The sequence below is a fragment of the Priapulus caudatus genome, unplaced genomic scaffold (genome assembly GCF_000485595.1).
Source record: "Priapulus caudatus unplaced genomic scaffold, Priapulus_caudatus-5.0.1 Scaffold120, whole genome shotgun sequence".
Taxonomy (NCBI): Eukaryota; Metazoa; Priapulida; class Priapulimorpha; order Priapulimorphida; family Priapulidae; genus Priapulus; species Priapulus caudatus.
In genome coordinates, this window is record NW_014577181.1 from 719,395 (window position 1) to 733,226 (window position 13,832).

General features: G+C 39.3%; 1 protein-coding gene across 1 annotated transcript in view; it reads right to left on the reverse strand.

Annotated features, from left to right (window-relative positions):
* Positions 1 to 211: 211 nt before the first annotated feature.
* The window catches only part of LOC106805594 (unconventional myosin-VIIa-like), a 50,804-nt gene continuing 37,183 nt past the window's right edge, over positions 212 to 13,832 (reverse strand). The window contains exons 29-46 of the mRNA XM_014807248.1: positions 13,391 to 13,531; positions 13,056 to 13,172; positions 12,675 to 12,896; positions 12,130 to 12,261; positions 11,637 to 11,795; positions 10,341 to 10,411; positions 10,050 to 10,176; positions 9,730 to 9,827; positions 9,363 to 9,453; positions 8,681 to 8,871; positions 8,102 to 8,309; positions 6,670 to 6,800; positions 6,209 to 6,393; positions 5,703 to 5,828; positions 3,633 to 3,799; positions 3,130 to 3,202; positions 449 to 530; positions 212 to 236 (exon numbers count right to left, since the gene is read on the reverse strand). Coding sequence (XP_014662734.1) covers positions 520 to 530; positions 3,130 to 3,202; positions 3,633 to 3,799; positions 5,703 to 5,828; positions 6,209 to 6,393; positions 6,670 to 6,800; positions 8,102 to 8,309; positions 8,681 to 8,871; positions 9,363 to 9,453; positions 9,730 to 9,827; positions 10,050 to 10,176; positions 10,341 to 10,411; positions 11,637 to 11,795; positions 12,130 to 12,261; positions 12,675 to 12,896; positions 13,056 to 13,172; positions 13,391 to 13,531 — 2,250 coding nt within the window. The 3' untranslated portion in view covers positions 212 to 236; positions 449 to 519. The remainder of the gene's footprint in view (positions 237 to 448; positions 531 to 3,129; positions 3,203 to 3,632; positions 3,800 to 5,702; positions 5,829 to 6,208; positions 6,394 to 6,669; positions 6,801 to 8,101; positions 8,310 to 8,680; positions 8,872 to 9,362; positions 9,454 to 9,729; positions 9,828 to 10,049; positions 10,177 to 10,340; positions 10,412 to 11,636; positions 11,796 to 12,129; positions 12,262 to 12,674; positions 12,897 to 13,055; positions 13,173 to 13,390; positions 13,532 to 13,832) is intronic.

Genomic DNA, 13,832 nt, shown 5'->3' on the forward strand with positions numbered 1-13,832 from the left:
GAGTGTGTGTTAAAATGCTGCCATTCATAAAGAAAGAAAGTTATGATGGTAAAGAAAGCTGGTGACGAAGAATATAATTAAGTTTTATCACGTAGTGTTTTACTTTGTACCTAGCTTAGTTGTGAAACATGACACAGACTGGATAGAACATTACCTTGGGTTCCAAGATAGCCATACATGCAGTAACCCTTTGTTTTAGCATCCATTCCAATTTTGCTCTTGACTGATTCTGTCACCTGTGAAATGTGTTGATATTTTGATACAAAACTTGCCATAAAGGAAACTTGTTTCATTACATTCATAACATACAATTTTCATTCATTACATATTTCACATTTTTTACTCAAATGACCTTACTAGCAGTTAATTATCATGATGACTAGTATAAATGCTATGAATATTACCAATTAACAATATGACAGTAGGTGCCATATGCGTAGTTGTTTACCTCTCCAAAGTCTATGGCTGAATCTAATTCTATAGTCCTGCTCAACCCGTTGGAAAAGTGTACAACAGCTGTCATTTTACTCCTGAAAGACAACACTCAGCATTAGCTTCAACTTTATAATAAAGCATACATTTAAATCAAACATTAGGTATACAGTAATAACAGTGTTCTTCTCTCTCTGTCTCTCTCTCTCTCCGCCCCACCGAGTGTTTCGCCCAACGCGGAATTTCTCTCCTCGTCATTTCGCTTCGTTATTTAGGTAAAATTCGAGAGCGCGCTCGCAGCCCGATTTCGGAGATCTGGTCAAATTGACTGTCGGCTGATTGCCGACGACGACGACGACGACGACGTAGCGACAGCGTGCTGCTGACCAGTAGCTGACTGCCGGAGCAGAATCGACTCCGCATGCCGCAAGCTCACAAGTGTAGATAGACGCTGACTATCCGCAGCAAGACAACTGATCCTAGCACTTAGTTCTCGCACTGTCTTTTTTTTTTCTCTCTCTCTCTCTCTCTCTCTCTCTCTCTCTCTCTCTCTCTCTCTCTCTCTCTCTCACTCTATATATATATATATATAATTATATATATCTAGCATGTAAACTTATTGTATTCCCGCACGAAGTTCGTGGGGATACTATGGATTTTGGCATCGTCGCGCCGCCGCCGCCGCCGGCCGCGCCGCCCGCCGCGCCGCAGAGATTTCCCCCCCCCCCCCCCCCCCCCCGTTGTGAGAGCTCTACGGCTGCAGTTCTTCTCGATCATCTCAAATTTTGAATGAAGATTGCGTTATCGTAAAGCGACGAACACTATCGTTCTTTGGTGTGGGCGAGTCATCCGTGGCCATGGTAACAACATTTTTTGTCGAAATATTCTAGACCTGTAACTGTCTGGGCACGTTTAACCGCCGATTGTCCCCATGAAATAATGTTTGCTATTTAAAATAACCACATTAAAAATTCTCACAAACAAAACCGAACACGCACAACACCAAACACTATTGGCAAAAAAAATCATCACACCAAACCACCCCATGAAAAATATTGTATTCCAAAATTTTGTGACTCTTTAAATTTATCATATAAATTCTATGATTGCTCATTCCAATATACTACCTACCCTCATACTACACCTATATATATATATATATATAGAACACTCTCCTACCCCTCGGCGCCTGCTGTGCAAATTCGCATGAACAATCGGGTAAAACCACGACAAGTTACCTGTAGGTTCTACAATATTCCCACCAAAAACCGTTGTTACCATGGCCAAACAACTGATCCTCCCACACCAAACCACCATTGCGTCCCCTCTTGCTCTCTACCACTAACCCGCACTTCATGCCAAGTTCCGCAGAAGCGACCTGCGTATGGACGGCAGATAACGCATCGAGATAAACAATATTGCGGAGTTTACTCGCACATCCGGGCTCTGCGGAGATGCGTAACTTAATGGCGCAGAACATGGATGGCGCTGAACTGTCAATGGTGTATGGAGGCATATATTTGTCTATCTATAATATACATATTACCCATCCGGCCAGATGGGTTTGACGCCTGCCGCCGCTGTGCGCGAAACACGTGTAAGACCGCACGACGGAAAGGGATTGGTCATGTACGGCATGATCAGACGTTACTAACAAGTTGTGTAATTATTCCATTATATCATTGATTATTATACTAACTTATAATTATTAAGGTCTTTGACGATTAAAAGGTCTGGTCATTATGACCCTAATCCTATCAACGCAGATTGTTCAAATCACGATAGTGTTACCAAACGCCACTCCTCATTTTGCTGCGTACCTATTGTATGCCCTGTATGAGTCTACAGTATTTAGTATATTTTATGACAGGAACTGTGTGATTGTGTTGTATTGAGAAATGGTGATGTACAGGGCAAACACCGCCAGAAATGATTATGCCATTACTGGTTAACGGCCCGCGCGTAAATTCACGTATCTTCTCGAAACACGCCATAAGGAATTTACCCTTTACCTCCTACCGGGAGGGTTTCGAACGTGGCGAAGAACGAAAGCTATGTCACTAGCCTATATTTCCGTCACAGACGTTAATAAAACAACATTTCAACGACACACCATTTCAGCGCTTGCTTCGAGGTCGCCATTGCGGAATTTTGGCGATCGGTACCTGCTGCCCATCTCTAGGTCCTTACGGACAATTATTTAACGACAAAAACTCATCGGTACAAGAAGGGGGTAGGGGGGGGGGTCCTGTTCACAAGTGAAAATATTCCTCCTAGGGTAACCAGATTCCATATACTTGCACATCTGAGGCAGACCAGTTGTCTAACAAACCTTTGTCTTTGTGACTTATTTAACTTTACCTGCCTTCTCACGTCCTTACAGAGATATTCCATTCATACAGATCACGGGGATACATGTAGTTGCGACAACTTGCCCGTTTCTAGTTTGAGTTGATTTTGTTCCAAACGTTTAATGATGAAAGTATCATTACTTAACAACAACACACTGTGTAATTGATGACATGGATTAATTCCTGAATGTCATGAATTATTGCTATACACATAACGCTAACACGATTGGTTGATCACTATAGTACTGCCAGGTGGACAACTGAGGATAGCTGATCGGTAACAATATAGTCATAGTAACACAGACAATATTGGCTGGTGTGGCATCCAAACGAGCAAAGTACATACTTTCCAATAAGGCAGCAATTTCACGAGTAGATGGCGGCCATTTCCTCTTCAGGTCAATGCTCTTTGCCAGACACACTACAACAATACCGTTAATTACATTATTCTGAGTTAATACCATAGACCTAATACCATTTATTGAAATCCGATTACCACAATATTTAGATGATTAGTAGATACATCTAGAGAATTCTCTATTCTATATATTCAACTGCGATTAATATATGATGTATGTATACTGCTGATATTTCGAGCAATTATAACTTCAGACAGAACACACACACGCACTCCACATACATATGCACACTCGTGTGCACACACACATGCACACGCACACACACGCACACGCGCGCACACGCACACGCAACGCACGCACGCACGCACGCACGCACGCACGCACGCACGCACGCACGCACGCACGCACGCACACACACACACACCTACAGATACACACGCACACCTGCATGCATGTATTTCTAGATTTAAAAACACACACTGGCTACTACCTTTTGACAGAAATACGCATGCTGGCCCTCCTCTGATGCATGGTCAGCTGCACACTTCTTTAGGTGGGACTGTAGGTAGCTGAGTATCAGCTTGTCTGGGGGCGCCATGACGCTGCAGGCAACAGCCAGCAGCTGCCAGTGTGTGACATTTACCTTGCTGTTCGGTTCTGTGTCATAATAGAAAGAAAAGAGAATGAAATATGAAATAAATGGAAATATGAAATGTGCTGTTGGATTCTGTGTCATAATAGAAAGAAAAGAGAATAAAATATGAAATAAATGGAAAGATGAAATGTGCTGTTGGGTTCCGTGTCATAATAGAAAGAAAAGAGAATGAAATATGAAATAAATGGAAATATGAAATGTGCTGTTGGATTCTGTGTCGTAATAGAAAGAAAAGTGAATAAAATATGAAATAAATGAAAATATGAAATGTACTGTTGGGTTCTGTTGTAATAGAAAGAAAAGAGAATGAAAGGGAAATATGAAATGTGCTGTTGGGTTCTGTGTCATAATAGAAAGAAAAGTGAATGAAATATGAAATAAATGGAAATATGAAATGTACTGTTGGGTTCTGTTGTAATAGAAAGAAAAGAGAATGAAAGGGAAATATGAAATGTGCTGTTGGGTTCTCTGTCATAATAGAAAGAAAAGAGAATGAAATATGAAATGGCAGTTGAAAATCTCAGCTCAATACTAAGCACGTGATGCCATCTTTTTTTCGTCATGTTGTTAACACAATCCTAAGTGCTATTACTGTAGCACAGATCCACTTGGTTTTAATTAAGTATCCCTTAAATAAGGCCTCCACCCTTTTCATGTATTGCTATATTCTACACTATTACGCATACTTCTCAGGGTTTTCCCCAGGCCTTTAACACATGTCGGGTCCAACATGTTTTCAAAGTTGAAGCTAATTCGTGACATCCCATAAATTCTTCAACATGCCTGAATTGCCCAATCAACATGCCTTAATTTCTAGGTGTGTTTTTACTTTTGACAATCCCAACACAGTCACGCTGTTTTTTACAGCTTATGTATATGCAGCCGAACTGATCAAACTTATATATCATGTGTATTTTTGCCAATTATGACACTCGTAATTGATTCCAATTGCCACAACCGCCTCCCAGACCCTCCCCCATCAGTTCATATACAACATGCCTTCTGTGATTTCAGAGGAGAACCCTACTAGGAAGATCTTTACATGCGACTGACAGTTCACTATTAGACAGATTCTATTCCTTTGGCTCCATTATCACACTCGCCTAATTAATCCAAATTCACTCATCAATTCTATTATTTCATCATGGTTACAATTAACGTGATTACGTCACCGTAAATAGTAAAAGTAAAAAAAATCATGTCCACTTATTCACAAAATGTAAGTGATTCTGTTCACTTTTTATGGTTAAATTGCTGCATTATACTTCCTATTTTACTATTTCGTTCGATGTGAACAAACACGCGTGACTGATACATAGCCCATAGCAAGCTTTTGTTGTGATCAATATATCAAATCGCCCAGATTTTTTGGATTTTTAACTAGTTGAAAACAATCTTATCAGGTAAGAATTTGAGGAAACATTTAGTGCTGTTAGTACTTACTTTTCATGTAAAAAATTGCAACAATAATTTTACGAATATATACCCAATGTGCGAAATGAACGAGAGTTCGGAGTCAAATACTCCCAGATTTACTGTCGAACTCCCTGATTTGACATATGCAGGAGTCCGTGTGACTCCCTGAAAATTAATTCTGCTATACGGTACTAACTATTTCGTTCCAGAGCACGGCCTCGTGGAATTACCATATTTTTTCAGCAAATGTCCAAGGAAAATTTGGCAGACGTGCAACCGCATGAATCTTCAAAATAAGCACGTGTTATTGTTAATATCTTTAATTTTGAACTTCAGACTGCGGACTCCATCATTTTGCTGCGGACTCCCTCTTTTTGAGGGTAGGGAGTCTGTTGGACTCCCGTATTCAAAACTTAATTTCTACCCCTGTATACCATAGAAAATTCGCAACGTAGTCAATTTAAGTTATATCTGGATTACTAAGCTGACCTGGATGATCAGTTGTCTGCTTGATGAGCTGCATGAAGAGTTCATTGCGAAGGTCAACACTGGCCAGACATTCTCTCATGACATTCTGGATTAGGTCGAAGGTGTCAGACACCGAGCCAAGTCCACCTGGTGGCAAGTAGAAAATCAACATCAGAAAATGTAAATAAAATCTGCAAGGCAATATTTTTAAGAAAAATAGATATTACTCTTCTGCTTACTGGTCTGCTATCTATCAGAATTGTTCTTCGAGTTTATCAACTACCCAAGCATTCAAACAAACACATGTAATATCGTATATATATATAAGTATAGTATAGACTATAGAGTATATATAATAAGTCTATTATAAATGTACATATGATATAAAAGTATGTATATAGTGCTATATAACATGTATATAGTGCACTATATATATATATATATATATATATATATATATATATATATAGTGCTTGAATTGTGGACACACTATATAGCCTCACACAGTAAAGATCAATTTAAGATACCAGATTTTTGTAGACCAGAGAACATCAGTATCGAAGAGAAGAGCTTAGAAGCTACTGCCTCTTCATTCATGACACTCAAAGAGTGGGTGATCGGAGCTTTGCTGAACGACCAGTATTCTTTGTTGTACGCTTTAAATATCTTCGCCTCGTCTTCGTCTTTCAGTTTTGCACCACCCTTCCTGAACCTGTGACAGCCATGTAGAACTCAGCGTGAATCCCATCAAAATGCAAATCACGCACTTCATAAAAACAGCAATTTAGCTTCGATTTCTTGGGGTCGATTAGCTACCATATTATCCAAATATTCATAGTGTCCGCATCACATAAACGACGTTGAAAGACATCAACTTGTATTATCAGCAGGAATTGCTTACACTAAATGTCAAAGCAATTATCTTCAGAAATCAGCAATTCATTATTATTCTATCCACTGTTTTAGCATGGCAGATGCTTATGCGTACTTTCTGAGCGTGCTCATGAAGGTGGAGCCAGAATCATAATTGGGTTTTCTTAGCAGGCCCTTCTCCACCAGTGCTTGTCTACATTTTATCAGCTCCTCCTGAAGCCTCTCTCTCTCCTTTCCTCGTACTAGCTGCATAGGGAAAGTGAGACAAATTAGAAGAGAGAGAGAGAGATCTGTTGGATGGGCACAGCAGCGTCTTGAGCAGTTGAGCAGAATCTAGATGAGTGCAAAGCTAAGAACACAAGCACAAATTGCAATGCTTTATGCCTATATAGATATTGTTACTGTTGTCATTACCTGAAACAACTGACACACACATTCAGATAATAAAATACTGTTATAAGTCTTAAGCTGGGTTTACACTATCAACTTCTTGCTGGAAAATTGATGAATCCGATAAATTTGTCAATTATTCGACCGAAAATTGGCAGTGTAAACAGGTAAACGTAAAAGACTCACGCGCAACTGGTTAATATCAACTGGTTTGTGAGATTAGAACATGTTCTATTTTCGCAACTCAGTGTCGGCGAATTTAACCATGTTTTTGCCATGCGGCCACTCTGAGAACAGCAATCAGGGGGTGTAGTGGTACATAAACATGACCATATACCGCTGAGTATGGTGGCCCAGTGTTATAATACATAAACATTACAATATACCATACACACGTCCATAGACCATATACCATAGACCATATACATGTCGAAAACTTGTGATAAATTATTATAAGACTGGGCCACCATACTCAGCGGTATATGGTTATGTTTATGTATTATAACAGTGGGCCACGTCGAAGACTTGTGATAAACTATTATAACACTGGGCCACCATAGGTGTGTCCCTCCACCCAGGGGGAGTACGTTTTTGCTATTGGCACCACACTGGCGCGAATTAATACGTTAAAAATGCGTATCCACGTCGCCCCACGCGCACACCTCGGGTCAAATGTTGTTGCCGACTCGCGGTCGATAACGTAAAAGCTATGAACATCTGATAGAGGTTGATAGAACGTGGAAAAACCTATCATCTTGTAGATTTTTCCATAGTGTAAACCCAGCTTTACAGAGCTGCCATAGAGAATTCGTATGAGATTTCCGAATATCAGTATTTGATTATGCTGCTAATATATAAACAGATAATGTGTATACATAAATTACGCTTTATGTTACTATTTCCGTAGTCCATTCATATCTAGTTAGAACATTTAGATAACACAGCAATATACTAGATTAAAATTTAATATAAATCTAACCTGATATTATTCGATCATTGTCTCTTTTCCTAGAATATGGTACAGGTACCTGCTCTTCGTACATTCACCCTATAGGACATGCGCATTCCTACCATATAGAAAGTATTTGCTCTCTCGCTAAACTAGAGGACAGGTGTCTACCCTGCTGCTATCTGGCGATTGTTTATTAATCATCTACCTTGCGTGACACGTGCCTGCCAGTCTTCAGCCAGCTAGCATGTGCAGGGGAATAGCTGGCGATCAGTGCAGATACATCCTCCTTGTCTGGCGTCTGGAACGTGAAGCTCTTCTGTACATCGGCAACCTCAGCATTCAGCTCAAAGTTGATGCAATCCTCAGACGGAACGAGTGAGATGGACTCAAACTCCTCGTAGCGGTACTGGTACCTGCAGAACGTAGCATCATTACCGAGTTACAAAATGACACAACAAAAACAGCAAACAGCATTTTAATACAAAAGTTTGCACGTTAACTATACAGAGACACATTCACGTTTTTTTATACAACTGGTATCAAACTGTCTGTTTAAAATAATATACCAATTTTAAGAAGATATTAGATAGTCTATGTGTCTCTATAGGTATATCTAGAATTAAACTCTTGTATGTGTAGCGTTTACACATTTAAATATAATACACGTATACATTTTTATTATATTATAATAAAGATATTATTTTATGTAATATTCATAAAGTTGCCGTATAGAAAAACGTGATGTAACCAAATACATGACAGATTTTCTTAGCAAATCTCTCACCAGATATCTTTGCTTCGTTGATCAACAAACATTACTCCGTCTGCATGCACGGCCAAGCAGAGGTCACTGTTGTGGGACCACGCGCCCTTGTAGGTGACAGGGAACAAAGTGCTTCCATACAGAGGGAATTGCTTCACACAGGTAAGGTACCACACCTTAGCCACCAGCGTCGGCTTACCACTCCCATATTCCTGCATAGCATATGTGAATCATCTCGAAAACTTATCGATATTATCAGGAGTGAATAATAATAGATTATTATTATTATTATTATTATTATTATTATTATTATTCACTCCTGATATTATACATTACACTACATAATATAGCGTAGCAACCTAACTACGATAATGATGATGACTTAGGGTGGTACACACTGCAGTAAACACTCCTAATTTGAAATAATAAATAATTGCATAATCAAGCGAATGCCATTACACCCATCACTCGAAGTGCTGGAATAGCAGATTTTAACAATATGTCAACAAATTCTATTTTCGCCATGGCTAAAGAACACGCCAACAGAGCCGGACTCGACTATAACAACCTTTATATATTATAGGTTATTATAGGTTGTTGGCGAATATTGTCATATCAATGTATCACGATTTTTAATCAACTGATCACACATCAATACACACTGGACAACATATCGGTTGACTGAATTACAAGGTTGACTCACCTTATGTGCTTCAGCCAACACACTCCGCCAGTCTTGTTTCGGTTTTCCCGCCGTGATTCTCTCAGGAAGGAATTGCCCAATCTCGTCATACCTGTACACAAAAGCACAGCACAGCGCCTTCTATGAAAATCAGATAATTAGCCAGTTATGCCAATAGAAGTAACATATGACCTGTTACACTCAAGGCAAATTAATTAAGCAATACTTAGTCTAGCGGAATAGCATCAATGGCAAAGACGCCATGATGGCATAGACTGCAATCAACATGAATCTGACATATGGCATCTTAGAATCAAAGCCAAGCATATATCTGTCATTCATCAACACCGAATGTACAGGTCACTGAGAAGAATCAAGTCAGCTTTACCTGTCCAGTTTGTTGTCATAGGGTTCTCCCAGCAGTATCTGACAGTGAAGACCAGCTAGCTGCACTGCTGTGACCTCACTCACACCAAATTCGTCCAGCTGTTCACAGCCAACATAACATGATATATAGGATTTTCACGTACATTAGTGCTAGAGTGGAGCGGCACCATTATTTTAAAAATTTATAAAAATATGAAATAGAAGATATTACTGGTTATTAGTTGTACAATTTGAATGCATATAATGCATCAATACTGTAGATGTTACCCTACCATTGCCTTACAGAGATTACCGTAGCACTCTAGCAACAGTTTATATTACCTTGACCACACTGTGAACAGCCTGTGCATAGAGAAGACTGTACTCTATCGGGTCTTGAGGCATTTCTTTTGGAAGCTTGAACAGCCGCTTTTTCACCAAGAAATCTCCATGGTCTTTCTTTGGGCCACTGTAGTAAAACAAAGAGCACGGTGACTCACCCTCAGAAACATTAGTTTAAACTAATGCACAGATTACAATGGCAATGAAGTAAAATACGACTATGTACATAATTAGCAATTTGTATAAACTATTGTAGATATAATTAGTGAGTGACAAAGAATTGTGTACTACCTTTCCCATTTGGCAATGATATCAGATATATATTCCCGACTTCTCATAAATCTCTCCTGATGCCCAACACACTGTAGAAACATTCAGAAAATACGTAACATTAGAATTCCTAAGAAATACCAGAAAAATTCCGAGAAAGCCATTATATTATATAAAGGCATTTAGTATATCGGGGCCATAGACTCTGGGTTGGGGGTAATGGAGAAGCTCTGATTTTTGAAAAAAAATTAGATTATAAATAATCTAATACATATTTGTGGAAGTTCCTCTGTTTCGTCTGTTCTCGATTCAAATCAATATGGCCACTCTAGATATGTCCATATTACATGTAACTTTGGATGCTGAATGTCATGGGCACATTGGATTTGACCTCTGAGGTCATCTGACATCGCGAAAGGAAAAAAATGATGAAAAAATGATGCCCTGCACCAGCGTTCAATCAACGCACCCTGTAGCAGCCGGGTAAATAAACCGGCCCATGCAGACGGGATTCACTTTGCCACTGACTTGCATGACTGGTACAATGTGCGTAACATTGAGTTACAATACATGCATTACGTTAGATGTGCCATGTCATTGTCGTAACAACATTCACCTTGCACCGACTTGATAAAGAGTGGGCAAGACTATAGCACTATAGACTATGATAGATAGATAGATCCTATAGTGAGTAGATGATGGATGGATGGTGATGGAATTGGATGGATGGTATGATGGATGGAATGGTATTGGATGCATGCATGCATGCATGCATGCATGCATGCATGCATGCATGCATACATACATACATACATACATACATACATACATACATACATACATACATACATACATACATAGCTAGATAGATAGATAGATAGATATATTTTTGGGTATTTTTCTTTCAACCAAGTGGTCACCAACTGAGCGCTTTATTTCCCGGGCAACGCTGGGTGTCCTGCTAGTAATTAATGTCTAAAAAATGTGAATAACCTTAAAATAAATGGCAATAATCATGTAGTCATCCACGAAATCCTTGTATCCCACCTGAAACTGGCCCAACACTACGTACGATGACTGGGACTCAACAGATTTACCTAATTTTGCCCTTTCAAGTATAAATTTGCTCAAGCTATGGCCTTGTATAAGTATGTAGTCAGACGAACTCAGCCAACGAGAAATATTATTACGCGTGTTTTTTCGCCATGTGTTTTACAAACGCAGAGATAGGATGCATTAGCAATGAGATATCTTACAACTTTGGCTACTAGGTGGAACTAAATAAGGGAAAAACATATTTCCCCTGCATTTCTATACCTCATACAGAGCCCATCCATCTGTAGACTTCAGACCGATCCTTTCTGACACACTTTTCACCACAGTTTCAGCGCAGTCATACGACTGGATGTCCACTGCCTTCGACATGCCGTCCAAGAATCGTAAACGGCAAACTATGAGCCCGAATCCTCGCAGAGCCTGCAAGAAAACGTGCATGCACCAGTTGAGGAGCTACGAGTATTGCTGCCACTTGCAAATTATAACATATAATATGCAATAGAAGCGACAAATTGGCAGCTGTACCTGCCATTTAAAAAGACTACCCTGAAGCACTGTTTCACTTGTTTCAATTAGCACATTTATACTGCGAATTCCAGATAAGGTGAGGAGCCTGCAAGTTCATATCCTCACTTTTACCAATGACCTGTTATTAAATCAAGGAATGAATATACTAATGATGATAATAATAATAATAATAATAATAGCAGCTTGGAAACCACTTTAAAATGGACTTGTTTTGTAAATAACGTACTTTAATCTCTGTGTCTGAAGGTGGCATCTTTCTCGGGGTGATGCGTGCAACTCTCAGGTGCCTTAGACTTGTCTTCGCATACTTGCTGAGAGCTTCAACGTTACAATGTTTCTTCAGATAGGAGATTAGGTACTGGAAATACCAACGACATACATTAATTAGTCAAAGTTACATCGGAATTGCTTCATGACAGTGAGTTTCATATAACTTGTACCACTGTACAGAATTAACCTTTATGGCCACAACTCTTACTTCTTTATATACCAAACTTCTGTGCAGAAATCCTGTGCCTGACTAAATTATTATTATTAATTGATGAAAATTGGAGGGTTTCTGTATCTTATAAGAAATAAATAAAAAGTACAGATGAATTGTGTGATTGAAAACATTTGTTCCTTTAAAAATTTAAAAGCTATGTTCCAAAAAAACGGTAAAGCATTTTCTATATCGCTAACATCCAAATGGCATTTGATGAAAGAAAGTAACAAGAAACAACGTGAAAAGTGTGTGGTTGAGGATAAAGAAAGATCTTGATTGCCACTTACTTTACTGAGAGACTTGCTTGGTGAAAAACACGAAGCACAGAATGTCATCATTTCCCACCCTCGCAGCAGTGCATCCTGCGATGGGCATCCATTAGTTTGCCTCATCAATTGGCAATATACCTCATCTCTCAGCGCCTCGTTCTCGATACAACGTGCCACGATATGTCTCACGACAGCGTTGTCATCTTGCTTCACCTCTCCATGCATATACTTCCAGATTTCCTGTGTTGTCATGCATAATTTTTCTCAATTATTTCCATTTGTAATAAGTGCTTGAAACTCACTTACTGTATGAGTGAAACGTATGTGATTACTGAAAATAGATACCTGCACTTGCACTGATCATTATTATTGACAGCTATTTATTTCCTCAAAGCTTACCTTGAATGTTGTAATAGCCATTATAACTACAGCAGGATCATACAAGTTGATGTGGGAAGTCATGATGTGTGGTTGGTCGAGGTACATGATCATGTCAGACTTTGACATAGGAGCAACCTGCAAGGGAGATTTTCACAATAAGAAAAATAGAATGGAAATAAATATACTGAACCCCAGTTATACTAATAAAGACATTAGTAATGCGTTTTCAAATACTTTGTTAAATAAAAAATGACTATGAGTTGACCGAACCTCTGGGGAATTTTTTTATTGCTACTACTGCATCTGTACTATTGCATCACTACTACTAATGCCACTTTCCCACATGTTCTCACATTGCTGGAGCCTTTTCTAAGAGACATGCGGCCGCTGCGCGCAACAGTCACTGGATGCTCATTAAAATTCTCGTTCGCAAATTCCAGCAGGTTGTAGAACTTCTCATCCTCTTTTGCCTTCTCCTTAGCTGCAAGTGTAGCCTGCAGAAAATTGGCAGTCAGACTGATACTGGACACACTGGTTATCAGAAACATCATAAGTAGTACAATACCTATAGGAAGTCACAACTTTTGAACACGAAGTATTCCGCAAATGTTATAACAACATAGACTTATGATAGTCAAAACTAACTAGAAAGGGCAGTTGTCGCCAACTACATGTATCTCCCGTGTTCTCCCCAAGATGTGTAAGCGTCCGAAGTTTGGTCGCGCTAGGTCGATTAGGGGCCGAGTTATAGAGTGGAAGGGAAATATGATCAAGGTCAAGGTCAAGGTTAAATAA